The 12,952-nt window shown below is 37.6% G+C and overlaps 2 protein-coding genes across 9 annotated transcripts in view; one reads left to right on the top strand and one right to left on the bottom strand.

Annotated features, from left to right (window-relative positions):
- The window catches only part of LOC107681228 (hamartin-like), a 25,087-nt gene extending 17,892 nt beyond the window's left edge, over window positions 1-7,195 (bottom strand). For 4 of the 7 annotated variants that reach the window (XM_016477443.1, XM_016477442.1, XM_016477448.1 and 1 more), the window contains exon 1: window positions 969-1,079. The gene's annotated coding sequence lies outside the window, so the exon portion shown is untranslated. Of the gene's footprint in view, window positions 1-795; window positions 946-968; window positions 1,080-7,086 lie in introns of those variants that run through there. The other 3 variants (XM_016477446.1, XM_016477444.1, XM_016477445.1) reach the window with 3 other exon arrangements.
- The window catches only part of grin1b (glutamate receptor, ionotropic, N-methyl D-aspartate 1b), a 28,770-nt gene continuing 21,233 nt past the window's right edge, over window positions 5,416-12,952 (top strand). The window contains exons 1-4 of one of the 2 annotated variants that reach the window (XM_016477449.1): window positions 5,416-6,118; window positions 9,881-10,015; window positions 10,641-10,817; window positions 12,490-12,552. In XM_016477449.1, coding sequence (XP_016332935.1) covers window positions 5,870-6,118; window positions 9,881-10,015; window positions 10,641-10,817; window positions 12,490-12,552 — 624 coding nt within the window. In that variant the 5' untranslated portion in view covers window positions 5,416-5,869. The remainder of the gene's footprint in view (window positions 6,119-9,880; window positions 10,016-10,640; window positions 10,818-12,489; window positions 12,553-12,952) is intronic. The other variant, XM_016477451.1, reaches the window with a different exon arrangement.

The raw sequence follows: 12,952 nt of genomic DNA, 5'->3' as shown, positions 1-12,952 counted from the left end.
GTATAAGTCAGGGGTAGGCAAGTTCGGTCCTAGAGAGCCGCAGTCCTGCAGAGTTCAGCTCCAACCCTGAAAAAAAACCTCACCTGCCTATAGCCTTAGTAATCCTGAAGACATTGATTAGCTTGTTCATGTGTGTTTGATTAGGGTTGGAGCTGAACTCTGCAGGACTGCGGCTCTCTAGGACCGAACTTGCCTACCCCTGCTCTATACCAAAACAGTAATATGTGTAATCTCTGTAATCTCAGCAATCCACTCGTCTATAATACCCAAAAAATGATGTCAGTTCACTAGGTGAGCCATTATGTACCAAAACAGTAATATGTTGCAAGGGTGTAATCTCAGCAATCCACTCGTCTATAATACCCAAAAAATGATGTCAGTTCACTAGGTGTTGAAACGCAGCCATTATGAAAATCAAATGTAGACTGTCATGCTGGATTCAGACTGTATAGCATAGAAAGTTGAACTGCGAGAGTTTATAAAGACTGAAGGCAAATTAAAAGCAGTTGGACTCTTGACTTCACGAATACCTAAACCTAATATTAATCCAAAGGCCTTTAACTGTTTTCCTCAGTCTCACGGTAAGTGTTAAACTCAATCAATAAAGCAAAACAGTTCTTGTAAACGCCATGTATTACGTGTTAGCAGCGCATTCATCACTGCTGATAAGAGAGCTTTAACTCTGCCTCACGTCTATGACACCTTTTGCCATCTGTTTTCACTGAAACCCGACTTTCTCTACGACAAATGTGTTACGTTAAACATGCACCAGGCGCCTCAAAAACAATTTATTACCGTACAGAGAGTGCCAACTTCAAACAGTCGCCATCTTGAACACCTCACGACCTTTTACACTGCTGAGCTGTTTGCGCAGATGAAAAACTTAATATACGTAACGATCCCAGCGAAAGTGCAACCCAAAGCTGAGGGTTTATGGGCTGATGTTTAATTATAGAAAGGATACTGACCGACTCATCTGTCTCGCTGTCACCAGATCACGGCATGAGTGACAGAAAGGTGTGAAGTGCTGCTGTGCAATGAGAACTAGCTAAGCATGTAGCGGGCGGCTTCAGCGTGACAGAAGCTCACAGCGCATGCGCGGAGCTTTAAAGGACAAACGTTTAGTTGCAAGTAGCAAACAGACTAGAATTTAAAAATGTATTGGCCTATAACTAACAAATATAATTCTAAAACGCATTTCAACATACATTGACGGTACACATGGCAAAAATGTACACCCTGGTAATAAAATCATCATCATCATCATCACCATACAATAATACAACAGTAGAAGTGTAGTAGTCTATATATGACACGCATATATTGAATTAAATAAAACAACAACCATAATAACAATAATAATAATAATAATAGTTTACTGGTAAATATTATTAATTAAATATTAACATAATTAGATAATAATCATTATTCATTAATAATCATTACCACTGCTCTGGGTGTGTGTTCACGGTGTGTGTTCACTGCTGTGTGTGTGCACTTTGGATGGGATAAATGCAGAGCACTAATTCCGAGTATGGGTCACCATACTTGGCCACATGTCACGTCACTCACTTAAATGCGCATTATTATTAAATATAGTGCAAAATATTAATGTGCCAAATTAATGTACCTGATGTGACCAACTAAGGATATAACAGAGAAAGGAACACGTCTAGAATTACTATAATTAATTTTTTTCAATTTCTCTTTCATAAAGTACAAACAAATCAGTCTGTATTTCACTGAGCTCCTGTGTGGTTTAATTATAGTCTGTTAAGAGGCATTAATTAATGTTGTGAGGTTGCCAATGCATATCTGATTTAGTTGTTCAAGGGAGAATATTAGAGAACTATTAGCAACATTTTCCAGAAAGGACAGCAATCAGATAAGACCTTTACAGCAACAATGAGCACTGGGGATCTGACCAATCAGAAAAAAAGTGGACACTGACCAGGTGCAAACCCAGATAACACTCCAGCTGCTGATATGCCTAATATACTGACAAGGTTATCTCTGCAATGAGCTAAATTTAATTCGGATTTGATCCGACTTATTCATCATGCATATACGCTCACCTCTATATCCCCTGGCACAATGCAGTAGTGGTCTGGCAAGCCCCTCTATTTATCAAAGAATCCTGACAATATATATCACCGTTTCCACATAAATATTAAGCAGCAAAACTGTTTTCAGCACTGATAATAAGAAGAAATGTTTCTTGAGCACCAAATCAGCATGAATGATTTCAGAAGGATCATGAGACACTGAAGACTGGAGTAATGGAAGACTGTTTTGCCATCACTGGAATAAATTACATATTAAAATAAATTCAAATATAAAACCATTATTTTACATTTTAATTTTTTTGATTTTGTGTAATGTGCGTATCATAAATTGTCTTTATTAAACAATGTTTTATAAAGAGAAAAATCCTTTATAGCATATCACTTGTTCTGTTTTGTTAACTGTTAAAAATGAAAATAGAAAACAATTCAAAATTAAATAAAAAATGAAAAATGTATAGATAAAATATTATATTACTTTCATAAGGCTGAAAACTCAACCATGAGCTAAATATGCACTCCTGAGACTTCAGATAGCATTACATATTTCTCGGATGGTTGCCTTGCATTCTCAAGAAAGACCTGAACGTCTATTATTACACCATTAGGTGGAGCTATTTTCCTGCCACACAGCTTTGCATTCCTCCTACTCTTCCAGTACACAACACCAGATTTTAATGCATCTAGCATGAATCAAACATTAGTGTGTAGGTGAAAATATGGTTTGAATATAGTAAATCATATTTTAGATCTTGATTAGGAGAACCAATTTTCTTTATTCCAGCTTCTTAAATATTGCTTCTGCAATTTTCCTTCAAGCTTTCTCTGAAATAAAACATAGCTGAAACCAACCATTATCCATTGTGTTGTAAATGCCTCTCCCCTGAAGCTCTGCTAAACTCCGAGTGGAAGAGAAAAACACAAGGTTTTAAATGTTGCATGCAGATGCGATATGTTTCCCGCCCTGCACGGCGCTTACACTTCATGATCTAATTCCAAGCAACCTCCTTTAGATTGATCAAAATGTGTTTATGAAGATAAAAGAGAAGAGATAAAAACATTCAGCTGAATCCTATTCCCTCTGCGCTAATAGCAACATTACAAGGCTGTGTCTGTTTTGTTGTACTGGATAATTATGTGCAAAAGCCTCTTCATTAGGTACAGTTGAGAATAATTAAACAGACATTTTGGATAGGTCTTTTTTGCGTGTGGTAGAAAGATTTCAATTATGTATGCAAAGAACCACATGTTTCAAAAAAGTTGATAAAGCACACAGCCAATGAGATATGGCTGAAGCATTACTGGTTTCAGCAACATTATACATTTCCAGGAGTCTCACTTCAACCCAAAGGGAAATTGCAGTTTAAAAATCTAAATATGCTCAAATATCAAATAATGTAGCAAGGCTGCACAGTGATTTGCTTATATTTCCAATTCATGTGCATATATGCATGGTATAGTTTGCTTTCGAGTTTGTGTAGAAGATAGATATCAGGGTTCCACCCAAGTGAAATCACGCTAACAAGCAGTGCAGCGTGTATTATACAGTGCATCACCACTCCATGATCCAAACTGACACTTTGGGAGCTGAGAGCCAGTTTGAGACTAACTCTGCTGGTATCATTTATTGAGAGCCTGAAGCATCTCAGTAGCAGTTCGGGCTGCTATCTCCTCTCATCCACATTCCCTTGTCTCGCAGAGATCCACACTTCAGTGCTCTGTGTATTGCTGTCTAATGATTCACGCTATTTTAATGAGTCCACGGATCACATAACTTTATTGTGCGGTGAAACTATTCTAAGGTAACAGATAATAAAAAAAGAGTAGGCTTGGCCTGAAAAGAGGGTGATGATTATTTGATCGGTGTGTTTCCTGCCCTGCACTCAAGTGATGTCATGTTTTAATCCCCCTCTGCATGTGTTTGTGGGTGTGTGACTAATATGCAAAGCGCAGTATGCATGCTATATGTGCATGTGATGAAGCTGGCATTTATACTTTTGGAGCATACAATCAATGGATTGTAAATCCTATTCATATGATTGTGAACTAATTTAGTCACTGTTTACACTTTAAAAAAATGGCATATAGGATTTAAAATTTTGAACAATTTTCACTCAGGAATTGCTATAAAATTTCACAATTAATTACAAAAAAAAACAGCAAGTAACATTGAATTAAACGTGAAATTTTGAAGTAGAAAGACTGAAATTGAATTTGCTTGTAAAACATGCTCCAATAATCTTTAGTACTTTTCGAAAAATCTAATTTTACAGAGCACTGAGTCGTATCTCAGGCAGTGGTTGGGTTTGAGACAACATCAAAGCACCTGCCAGCAGCAAACTTGATACATAATAACCTACAGGTACAAGGCTGGTACTTGCTGTACCCAAACAAGACCTTTATAATCAACATTCCATCCATGTCTGACTAAAGTTGCAGTTTTTCTATCCCTGATAATGAGTGATGTCCTCCCAGGCACCAGTAACGATGTAATCTAAATGCAACATCAAAATGAAGCATGTCTTTTCCATCACTCTAGAATACATATATTATGTCTATGTTTGATTACATTTTTCTAACAGACTGTTTTTAGAAGAAGCCTTCATATGTTCGATTTATCTTATAAAACGCAGTTTTCATAATTGTAAGTTACTGTGTCTGGAAAAACAACACTTGCACCTCAAGCCGGAGATGCTTGTTTCCTTGGTAACGGGGGTCTCGTTGAATTTCTCCATTGCACTTCAACGCGCCTGTTCTGGAGCTATCTACGGGTGATAGATGGAGACAAGCTCCCATTGATTATTTTTTATGAGAAAAAGCAAAGGGAAAACAAGTCTATTGACAGTTCGGCGAGTAGACGATGATCATAATGAATGTATAAGAATGACACGGATTTATTATCAGTTTGCCATAAACGGATTTTTCCAAAGACGCAAGCAGGGCTACATTAACTTGTAATGTGTCATATTAAAGGAAACGAATGATATACACATTTAAATGTCACCAAAAGATTAATGCGAAAGCATAAATGATACGATTCCATAGTGAACCAGTTTGTCTGTTTAAATAAAAAAGGCTACTAGTTGCCTCCTTTTTTGAGAAAATACTGGACAAGTGATAAACAAAAATACATGATATGAAAAAACGATCATCTTTCAGTCTATGTTTTTTTATATGCCAATTGCACAACAATGTACACAAAACTAATAGTCTACGCACATCTTACTGGTTTCGTGTGACTTACATATTAACGTTAGAAAATCCGTCCAATTAGTTCAATCACACGGCACTGTGATGACCTGAGATTTTCCACGCAATAACGCAAATGTTTTGAAGTCTATTCGACCGTGACAGCTCCGTGATATCAGGCGTAATCTGCGAATGCGCGCGCATCAGTGTGCGAGCTGAGTTCTCAGCACCAAGGACAGCGTCTCTCGCAGAGCATCAGGTCACCCTTGACAAAACCTTGACTAAGATTCAATCACGCCAAGAGCGGGACAAGTGAGCGCAGATGACTGCAACATTACTGCAAAACTGATTTTTCCACCTTCTCCCGAGAGAGAGCGCATATGTGAGGCGACTATCAACAGGAGCCAGCATCATTCTCTACAAAGGCGTGTTGACATGGTTCTTGAATATGAACGGGTTTCATGAGTGAAGCCCATTCCTCTGCGGAGTGGACTGAGGCGATCGCATTCCAGTGCTGCTGGAGAGGACGCAGTGAGAGCGGATCTGTCTAATCAACGGGCATCGACACGCATCCTCCACGGGGCACTCAGCTTGACTCCTCTGCCATCCAGGGCAAAATGCGTCTGGTTCTGTTCGCCTTCCTCATCTCGTGCTCCTGTGCGAGAGGCGGATGCGAACCCAAGACTGTGAATATCGGGGCTGTCCTGAGCCAGAAGAGATATGAACAAGTGTTCAAAGACGCTGTCACCCAAGCCAACAATATATACGGCAAAGATAAATTCAAGATGAACGCTATTTCTGTCACCCATAAACCAAACGCAATCCAGATGGCACTCTCCGTATGTGAGGATCTCATCTCTAACCAGGTAACACTCGCAAACCAGTCTCTTCAACTCATGCGAATACTCAGAATTTAGGCATTTTGACGTTATAATAAAATCTTTAAAAAGAAGATATTTTGAAGTGCCTTGTCACACAATGCTTTCAACGTTTGATTCCTTTAAAAAACAGCACTTTTCAGAAACATCTATCTTTATTTCTTTCTATCTATCTTAATGACTACATTATATTTTTATTATATTGTTAATATTAAAAAAAAACACAATTTCTATTGACTTATTTTGAAGTGCGAAGTCACCAAGTCTCTGAATGTTTGATAGTATTTTTATTGGTTCTTGCAAAGAGAAATCTATCTATCTATCTATCTATCTATCTATCTATCTATCTATCATCATATTAGGTTTACCGTGTCGGATGACTCTTGTTAATTTAAATTTTATATATCATTATTTTAAAGTATAAGATATCAGTAGCCTATTTTAAATATCTTTTGATACTTAAATCAAGCTGTCATTTTAATTAATTCATTTTGATATTTTTATTTTATTTTATATATTTATATTTTATTATTTATTTTTTATATTTGTATATATTTGTTTTGTTTGTACGAAGTGTTTCTGGTAAACGCGAAGAAATACAAAATCTTTAAAAGTCAGATTCATAAACCTGCATTCTTTCAAGAAAAGGTATTGTCAGCCAAATGTAGTTATTGCAACTTTGTATTCTGCAAAGGCAAACGCTTCTGCGAATCTCGACTTTAGAGCACATTGCACAAAAGAAAACATGCAACAGGATCGGGGTCCATTTTGACCTTACCGATGAGTGAGCATTGCTGTGATGGGAAGGCTGTAAGGCTGTGCTCAGAGGTTACATGCACTGAGCCTGAAATAATGCAAAGTAGGCTACATAGGATATGTGACAACCTGTGATTCATGTGGAGTCATATAAACACAAATTCAAGCATAAGTAAAACATTTAAGGTAACATCACTGACCCCTCTACGAGGCGCCATGGCATCACAGTTGGTCCACCTCCTCTATTTTAATGAAAAACGTAAAACGAGGCCAACATGGCGCCAGCCTCGTAGATAACAGCTGCTTTGTTCTGCGAGGAAAGCTCTAGCAAATTATTACACGGCGGTGGAGGCAGAGATTATGGACTTCAACGCTGTAACACGGATTACCATCCAAGTCACACCCGTCTAACATGCACAGACTCGAGCGTGCGCGTACTGTTCATGACAGCCAACTCCAAACTGCTGATGTTAGATCAACACTTTGACATTTCGCTGTCAGCTGGCTCCTCCAGCAAGGCTAAAGAATTGCTTTACGTTGTAGAAATGCGTCAGTACATAGGTTACAAATTAAAACAGTTATGCGTTGTGTATAACCTTCTACATTGGGAAAATGTTGGTCATTTTAATGGAAAAACACTACACATACTACAGTAAAAACCCTGACGTTAACTGCAAGTTACCTTAAGGTACAAGGCAAAACAATTTATATATATCTAACAGGACAGGACATAATGTAAAATGATTGTAACATATTTATTTAAATATTTGTTTCTTATAATATCTACTATCAGTAAAATAGCAGTAAAATAAAAATCGCGGAGCAAAGAGTAAACTGACAACGCCCCGACAGACAAGACAGAGCAGGTTACTTATAGTATGAAACAATTTGTCATTTTTAAGAAATTCAAACAATAAATACCGTTTTGTGTCTCTTTAATGTGTCGTGAGGTCGTGACAGATGTTGCACCTAAATTCAAGCGGCACGTGAACCGATCATCTTTTCATACCTAAAGCATGAAATGAACAGGCCGTGTTGCCAACTTAGCAATTTTGTTGCTAAATTTAGCAACTTTTCAGACTACCCTAGCAACTTTTTCTTCCAAAAGCACACATTACTTTAGTTGCTATTTGCAATTGTTAAATTTAATAATAATAATAATAATAATTGAATAATTGTTCATTTATGATACACCTTGTTAGCTTGTAGCCTACCTGTGATTGTTGATCAGTTAGTACACTTTAAGAAAAATATCTAGAAAAATGGAAAAATACTAGTAATTTTCCAGGACATATCCATTATCCGTTGTAACCCTGCAACCTGAAAACACAAAATAATGCAATGCGTAATTTAAAATGCAGGTAAAAAAAATTGTGAAAAATCAATACGGAAAATTGCTTCATATTAACATAGAAGATTGTGCCCTGTTTTTACAGACTCTTCTTAGAGTGTAGCACACGAACTAACTACTAATACACTGCTTAAAACTATAATTGTTCAGAATATGTAGTTTTACTAATTTACTAGCTAATAAAAAAAATTAAATTGTTCAAAAATATGTGTTCAATAATTCAGTGTTGTATTTAAAAATATTTATGAATATTAATATATTATGCATTTATATTATTTTACGAACAAATTTAAATTAACATTTATAACAGTTTTGCTGTGATTTGCTGCAGTGACAATTTTGCGTCATGATTACGTAATGACATCATCGAGCAAAGACATCACATCATTTAGGAACTTTTAGCAACAAGTTGACCTTCCTTTAGCAACTTCCCCTGAAAATTAGTTGTCAACACTGTGAACAGGAATGAACATCAGAACGTATTTAATTTCAACCGCGGAAAGACGTCAATACACAACATTTTTCAAGTTTATAAGTTTTAAACACCAAAATTACCACTATCCTGTCTGATCTGTTTGTCGGGCAAGATGGCGGATTTAGCGTTATGATTGGTCAGATCGCCTGTCAATCAAGCCAGCTGACTGTACATTATCCCGCCTATCATACGGCTACACACCAAATAAATAAATACGTGGCAAGAAATTTTGATTTGAATTTTGAAATTTTACCTGTATATTGTCTTAAAGCTTCCGCTAAGAACATTTCGCTGATTTTCTCTGAGGTCATTTTCGCGCCACTTCGAAACGAGAGAGCACGTGATCCGAAAGGCGTGAAAGTAGCGTCGCGCTATAGTGTTTTTTTTTTTTTCAGTTACCCGGATGATCGACTGCGTCCATGCCTGATAGTGCCCTGCGAAGTGGACTTCACTCCATATTAAATGAGATTCCAAATTGCAGAAGCATATATTGTTTAGCTCAGGCACTGCACACTGTATAGGGAAGAACATGGATACATCGCTTCACAAACAGCAAATAAGGACATTTACCAGCCTTTCATCGCAACTGGTGTTTCATCTGTGCTCGATGACGCTGTATTTCAAGCGAACTTCGACAGATGCCCTGCTTCTAGTGAGCTTTGCAGTAAATACTAAGTAGGGACCCTGTGAATTTGCAATGCAGTCGCCACAATTGACCAATCAGAATGTAATAAGTCATGTAATATAATATTGTGATTAAATTATATTTCATGTTATTTAGTGAATGTTCATGCCGTGTTATTTTATTGTCATATTTGTTAGCTTAGTGGTATTTGTTTGGCAACAATTCCCATTTGAATAATATGGTCTTTTTACTGTTTTTATGGTCTGTTTACTGTTTACAAGTTTACTGTTAGTACTATTAGTCGTCTAGTTAGTGTTGTTATGGTTATCAATATTTTTCTATTACAGATTTTAGTAGATCAAGTAGGTTTGTATAGCTATACATTGTATCATTCATTCATTAATTAATTCATTTAGTATTTGTATTGATTGATTAATTGATTGATTAGAGGCCTTTTACAGTGTAGTTTAGAAGTGACAAAATCAAAACAAGTGACAAGACTTTATCAGATTTCTCTCCTCACTATGATCCTCATGTCCTCAGGTATATGCGATCTTGGTGAGCCACCCACCCCAGTCCAACGACCATCTAACTCCCACTCCGGTGTCCTACACAGCTGGTTTTTACCGTATCCCTGTAGTGGGCCTCACCACCCGCATGTCCATCTACTCTGATAAGGTGTGTGTGGGAGACCACCAGCAGCTGGTTTATGACTCAGTATATTTCAGACAGAAATTCTGCTTGCGTTCCACTGCAGATGTCATCTGTCCTTTTCTTCAGTCACCTTTTTTAATATGGTTTGCTTGGAGTTTTGAAGTGTGAAAACCTTTTCTGCATGATATAGTGTAGCGAAGCCCTGAAAATATATTTTTGCATGACGGTCCACCTCCAGGGCTGCGTTTCCCAAAAGCATCGTAAGCTTAAGTACATCGTAGACCCATTGAAACCAATGGAGCTACGATCAACTTAGGCTAACGATGCTTTTGGGAAACGCTACCCAGGATGGTTTTCTATTCCTCCTCCAGAGCAGAATAATGTGATAAATGTTTACTCGTTTTTAGTTCTAGTGTGGTCATTTTTTAGACCTTTAATTAAAAACTCATAAATACTGCATATAGCGTCATGATCGATTGCCTCTTTTAGGTTCACTTATACTCTGCCTTATGGCATCTCGGCACGCTAAGAAGTGATGTTTGGATCCGTCTCTAAATTAATTACAGTTAAAGTGATTAAATCCTAATGAACTGGAATTGCTTCGGGCCTTTGAGATTCACTAGTTCTTTCCCCCCAACCGTCCATTTAGAGCATCCACCTCTCCTTCCTGCGCACGGTGCCACCCTATTCCCACCAAGCCCAAGTGTGGTTTGACATGATGCATGAGTTCCAGTGGAATCACATCATCCTGATTGTGAGTGATGACCACGAGGGCAGAGCGGCACAGAAAAGACTGGAAACCCTGCTGGAGGAAAGGGAGACGAAGGTGAGATGCGTGGGCTGCCGACTCACACGGCCCAGCGTGTAAATGAGTGTGTGTAAGTCAGCGTGTGTTCCTGTAATCAATATCTCAGAGGTCCTCTATGTATGTTAAATGTTTCCTTTTTTCTGTTGTGTAAACATTTCTTTCCATTGGCTAACATTATTTATGCTAGAGGCATCAGCAGCGTCTTAAGTGGTTTATCTGCAAAACTTTGTACTTTTCTACTCATCTCACATTGCTTTTTACCATAGTCAGATTCTTCTATTTGTCTATCCACAACAGGAGCAAAATGAGGGACTTAGCCTGGGGCTGTGCAAAAAATCAACAGCAAGGGGATTTGGTTGTTTTGCATTTCTGTGGTTCTGTGAGAATTTCTTCCCAGCAACAGACTGTGACTGATTTATTGAGTGTTCTCTGTGTGCAGCTGTGTGCTGTTCAGTATTTCACATTATGTAAGAAAGTATTTTACAATAAATTTGAAGCTGAAGGTAGTTATGCACCATGTGAGCATTAAACCTCATCAACATTTGCATTTGTACACATACGTAGTAATGAAAGGTTACATATGCAGTGTCTAAATTAGAACAAAATAATGATTTGTAATTCACTAAAAAGAGCCATTTCTTCGGGATCTGAATCCATTAGCATGGCACTGTATTTTTAGGACACCCGCGATGTCGTTGCAATGTCATTTTCAATAATGGCAGCCCCAAGGCCAGCTGTTTTTATATGCACATTCTCAGACTGTTTTGGGAATCAGTAGAAGGGTTCATGAAAGTCTTTTGCTTGTGTCAGTTATTACAACAAAACTTTGCCTGCACGTTGTCCACACGGTTGGATTAAAGCCATTTTGATAGACAAGAAAAACAACAGTTTTTCTCAGTCCGTTGAGAGTTTAGGGGGCAAACAGGCTTTTTTTATACAGTCAGGCACAAAAAAATCTTAAAACTACAAATATGTATTAAATGCATAAAAATTATCTCAAATAATCCATGTCCATCCATTTAATCTAGGAGAGTTTTACTCATTTTACTTGGGCTCTCCAAAAGCAACAAATACTTGACAGACAAACATAACAAAATATAGGTAATCCAGATTCTGTGGCTCTGAAAAATGTGCATTATCTAGATAGAGTGCTTGAAATATTTTATTTCGGGCCATATGTCTGGACAGACATGACTTGTGGCAGCAGCTTGCTGTGCTTCATGGACTGTAGCTGATGTTCTTTTACGGTAGATTGACAAAGAAATTTAAACTGATGGATGGGATTAGGCTGCGCTTGAATGTACTGCACAATTAACAAACAGCAATGCATTATAACGAAACAGAGACATTAGTGCTTATTATTAATTGTGCTAAAGCAAGGAGCACACTCAGGGCAAGTGTTTTAATTAAATTCAAGTGAAAAGGTTAAATTAAAATGAAATATTATGAAAAGAATTAAAGGAGGAGAAGTCATGGAAATAATAGCGTGCGGTTTCAGGCCATATGCAAGGATAGATAAGGTTGTCTGCTCCATGTAGTCTTTGTTGATGTTTTTGCAAGCCCCAGGATTCGAGTTTCCCAATTTGAAGCAGAAAAGTGGAGATTTGTTGGAATGCTTTACTGCGCACCATTTATAACTGTTTATAATATTCTGTGTCTGCATATTTTCTCTGTGCACATTATTCATCAGAGTAAAAACAGGAACTATGAAAACCTCGACCAACTGTCCTTTGACAACAAGCGAGGACCCAAGGTATATTTGCATGGTCAATGCACGCCGCCCAAAAGTTATCTGAAAGTAGCCACTAGAAAGCAGTCAAAAAATCAACAAACCGATTCCAGAGATCCTTATCCTGCCAGCACGTCTATTTATTTGGATTCTTTTTATGATTTCAATCGAGAATGGGTTATTTTTTCTGTTAAAGCGTATACAAAAACTCGCTCCCCCACCTCTCACTTTTTTATTTTTGTGTAAAGGAATGCATGTATTGAAGCCAGCAAGATTGCAAGTCTATTCTTTTGACAGTGCGTGGAGATCTGGTCGTGTGGGACAGGCACTATCCAGATGTTACTCCCACCTTTCTGCAGCATTTCTTCCTTTTTGTTGTTTTTGTTTGTTTGTTTGTTTTTGGTTGGGAAAGAAGCCACCACCA

This window comes from Sinocyclocheilus anshuiensis, unplaced genomic scaffold, assembly GCF_001515605.1.
Source record: "Sinocyclocheilus anshuiensis isolate Anshui unplaced genomic scaffold, SAMN03320099.WGS_v1.1 scaffold1495, whole genome shotgun sequence".
Classification (NCBI taxonomy): domain Eukaryota; kingdom Metazoa; phylum Chordata; class Actinopteri; order Cypriniformes; family Cyprinidae; genus Sinocyclocheilus; species Sinocyclocheilus anshuiensis.
This window is presented reverse-complemented; position numbering and strand designations above follow the sequence as displayed.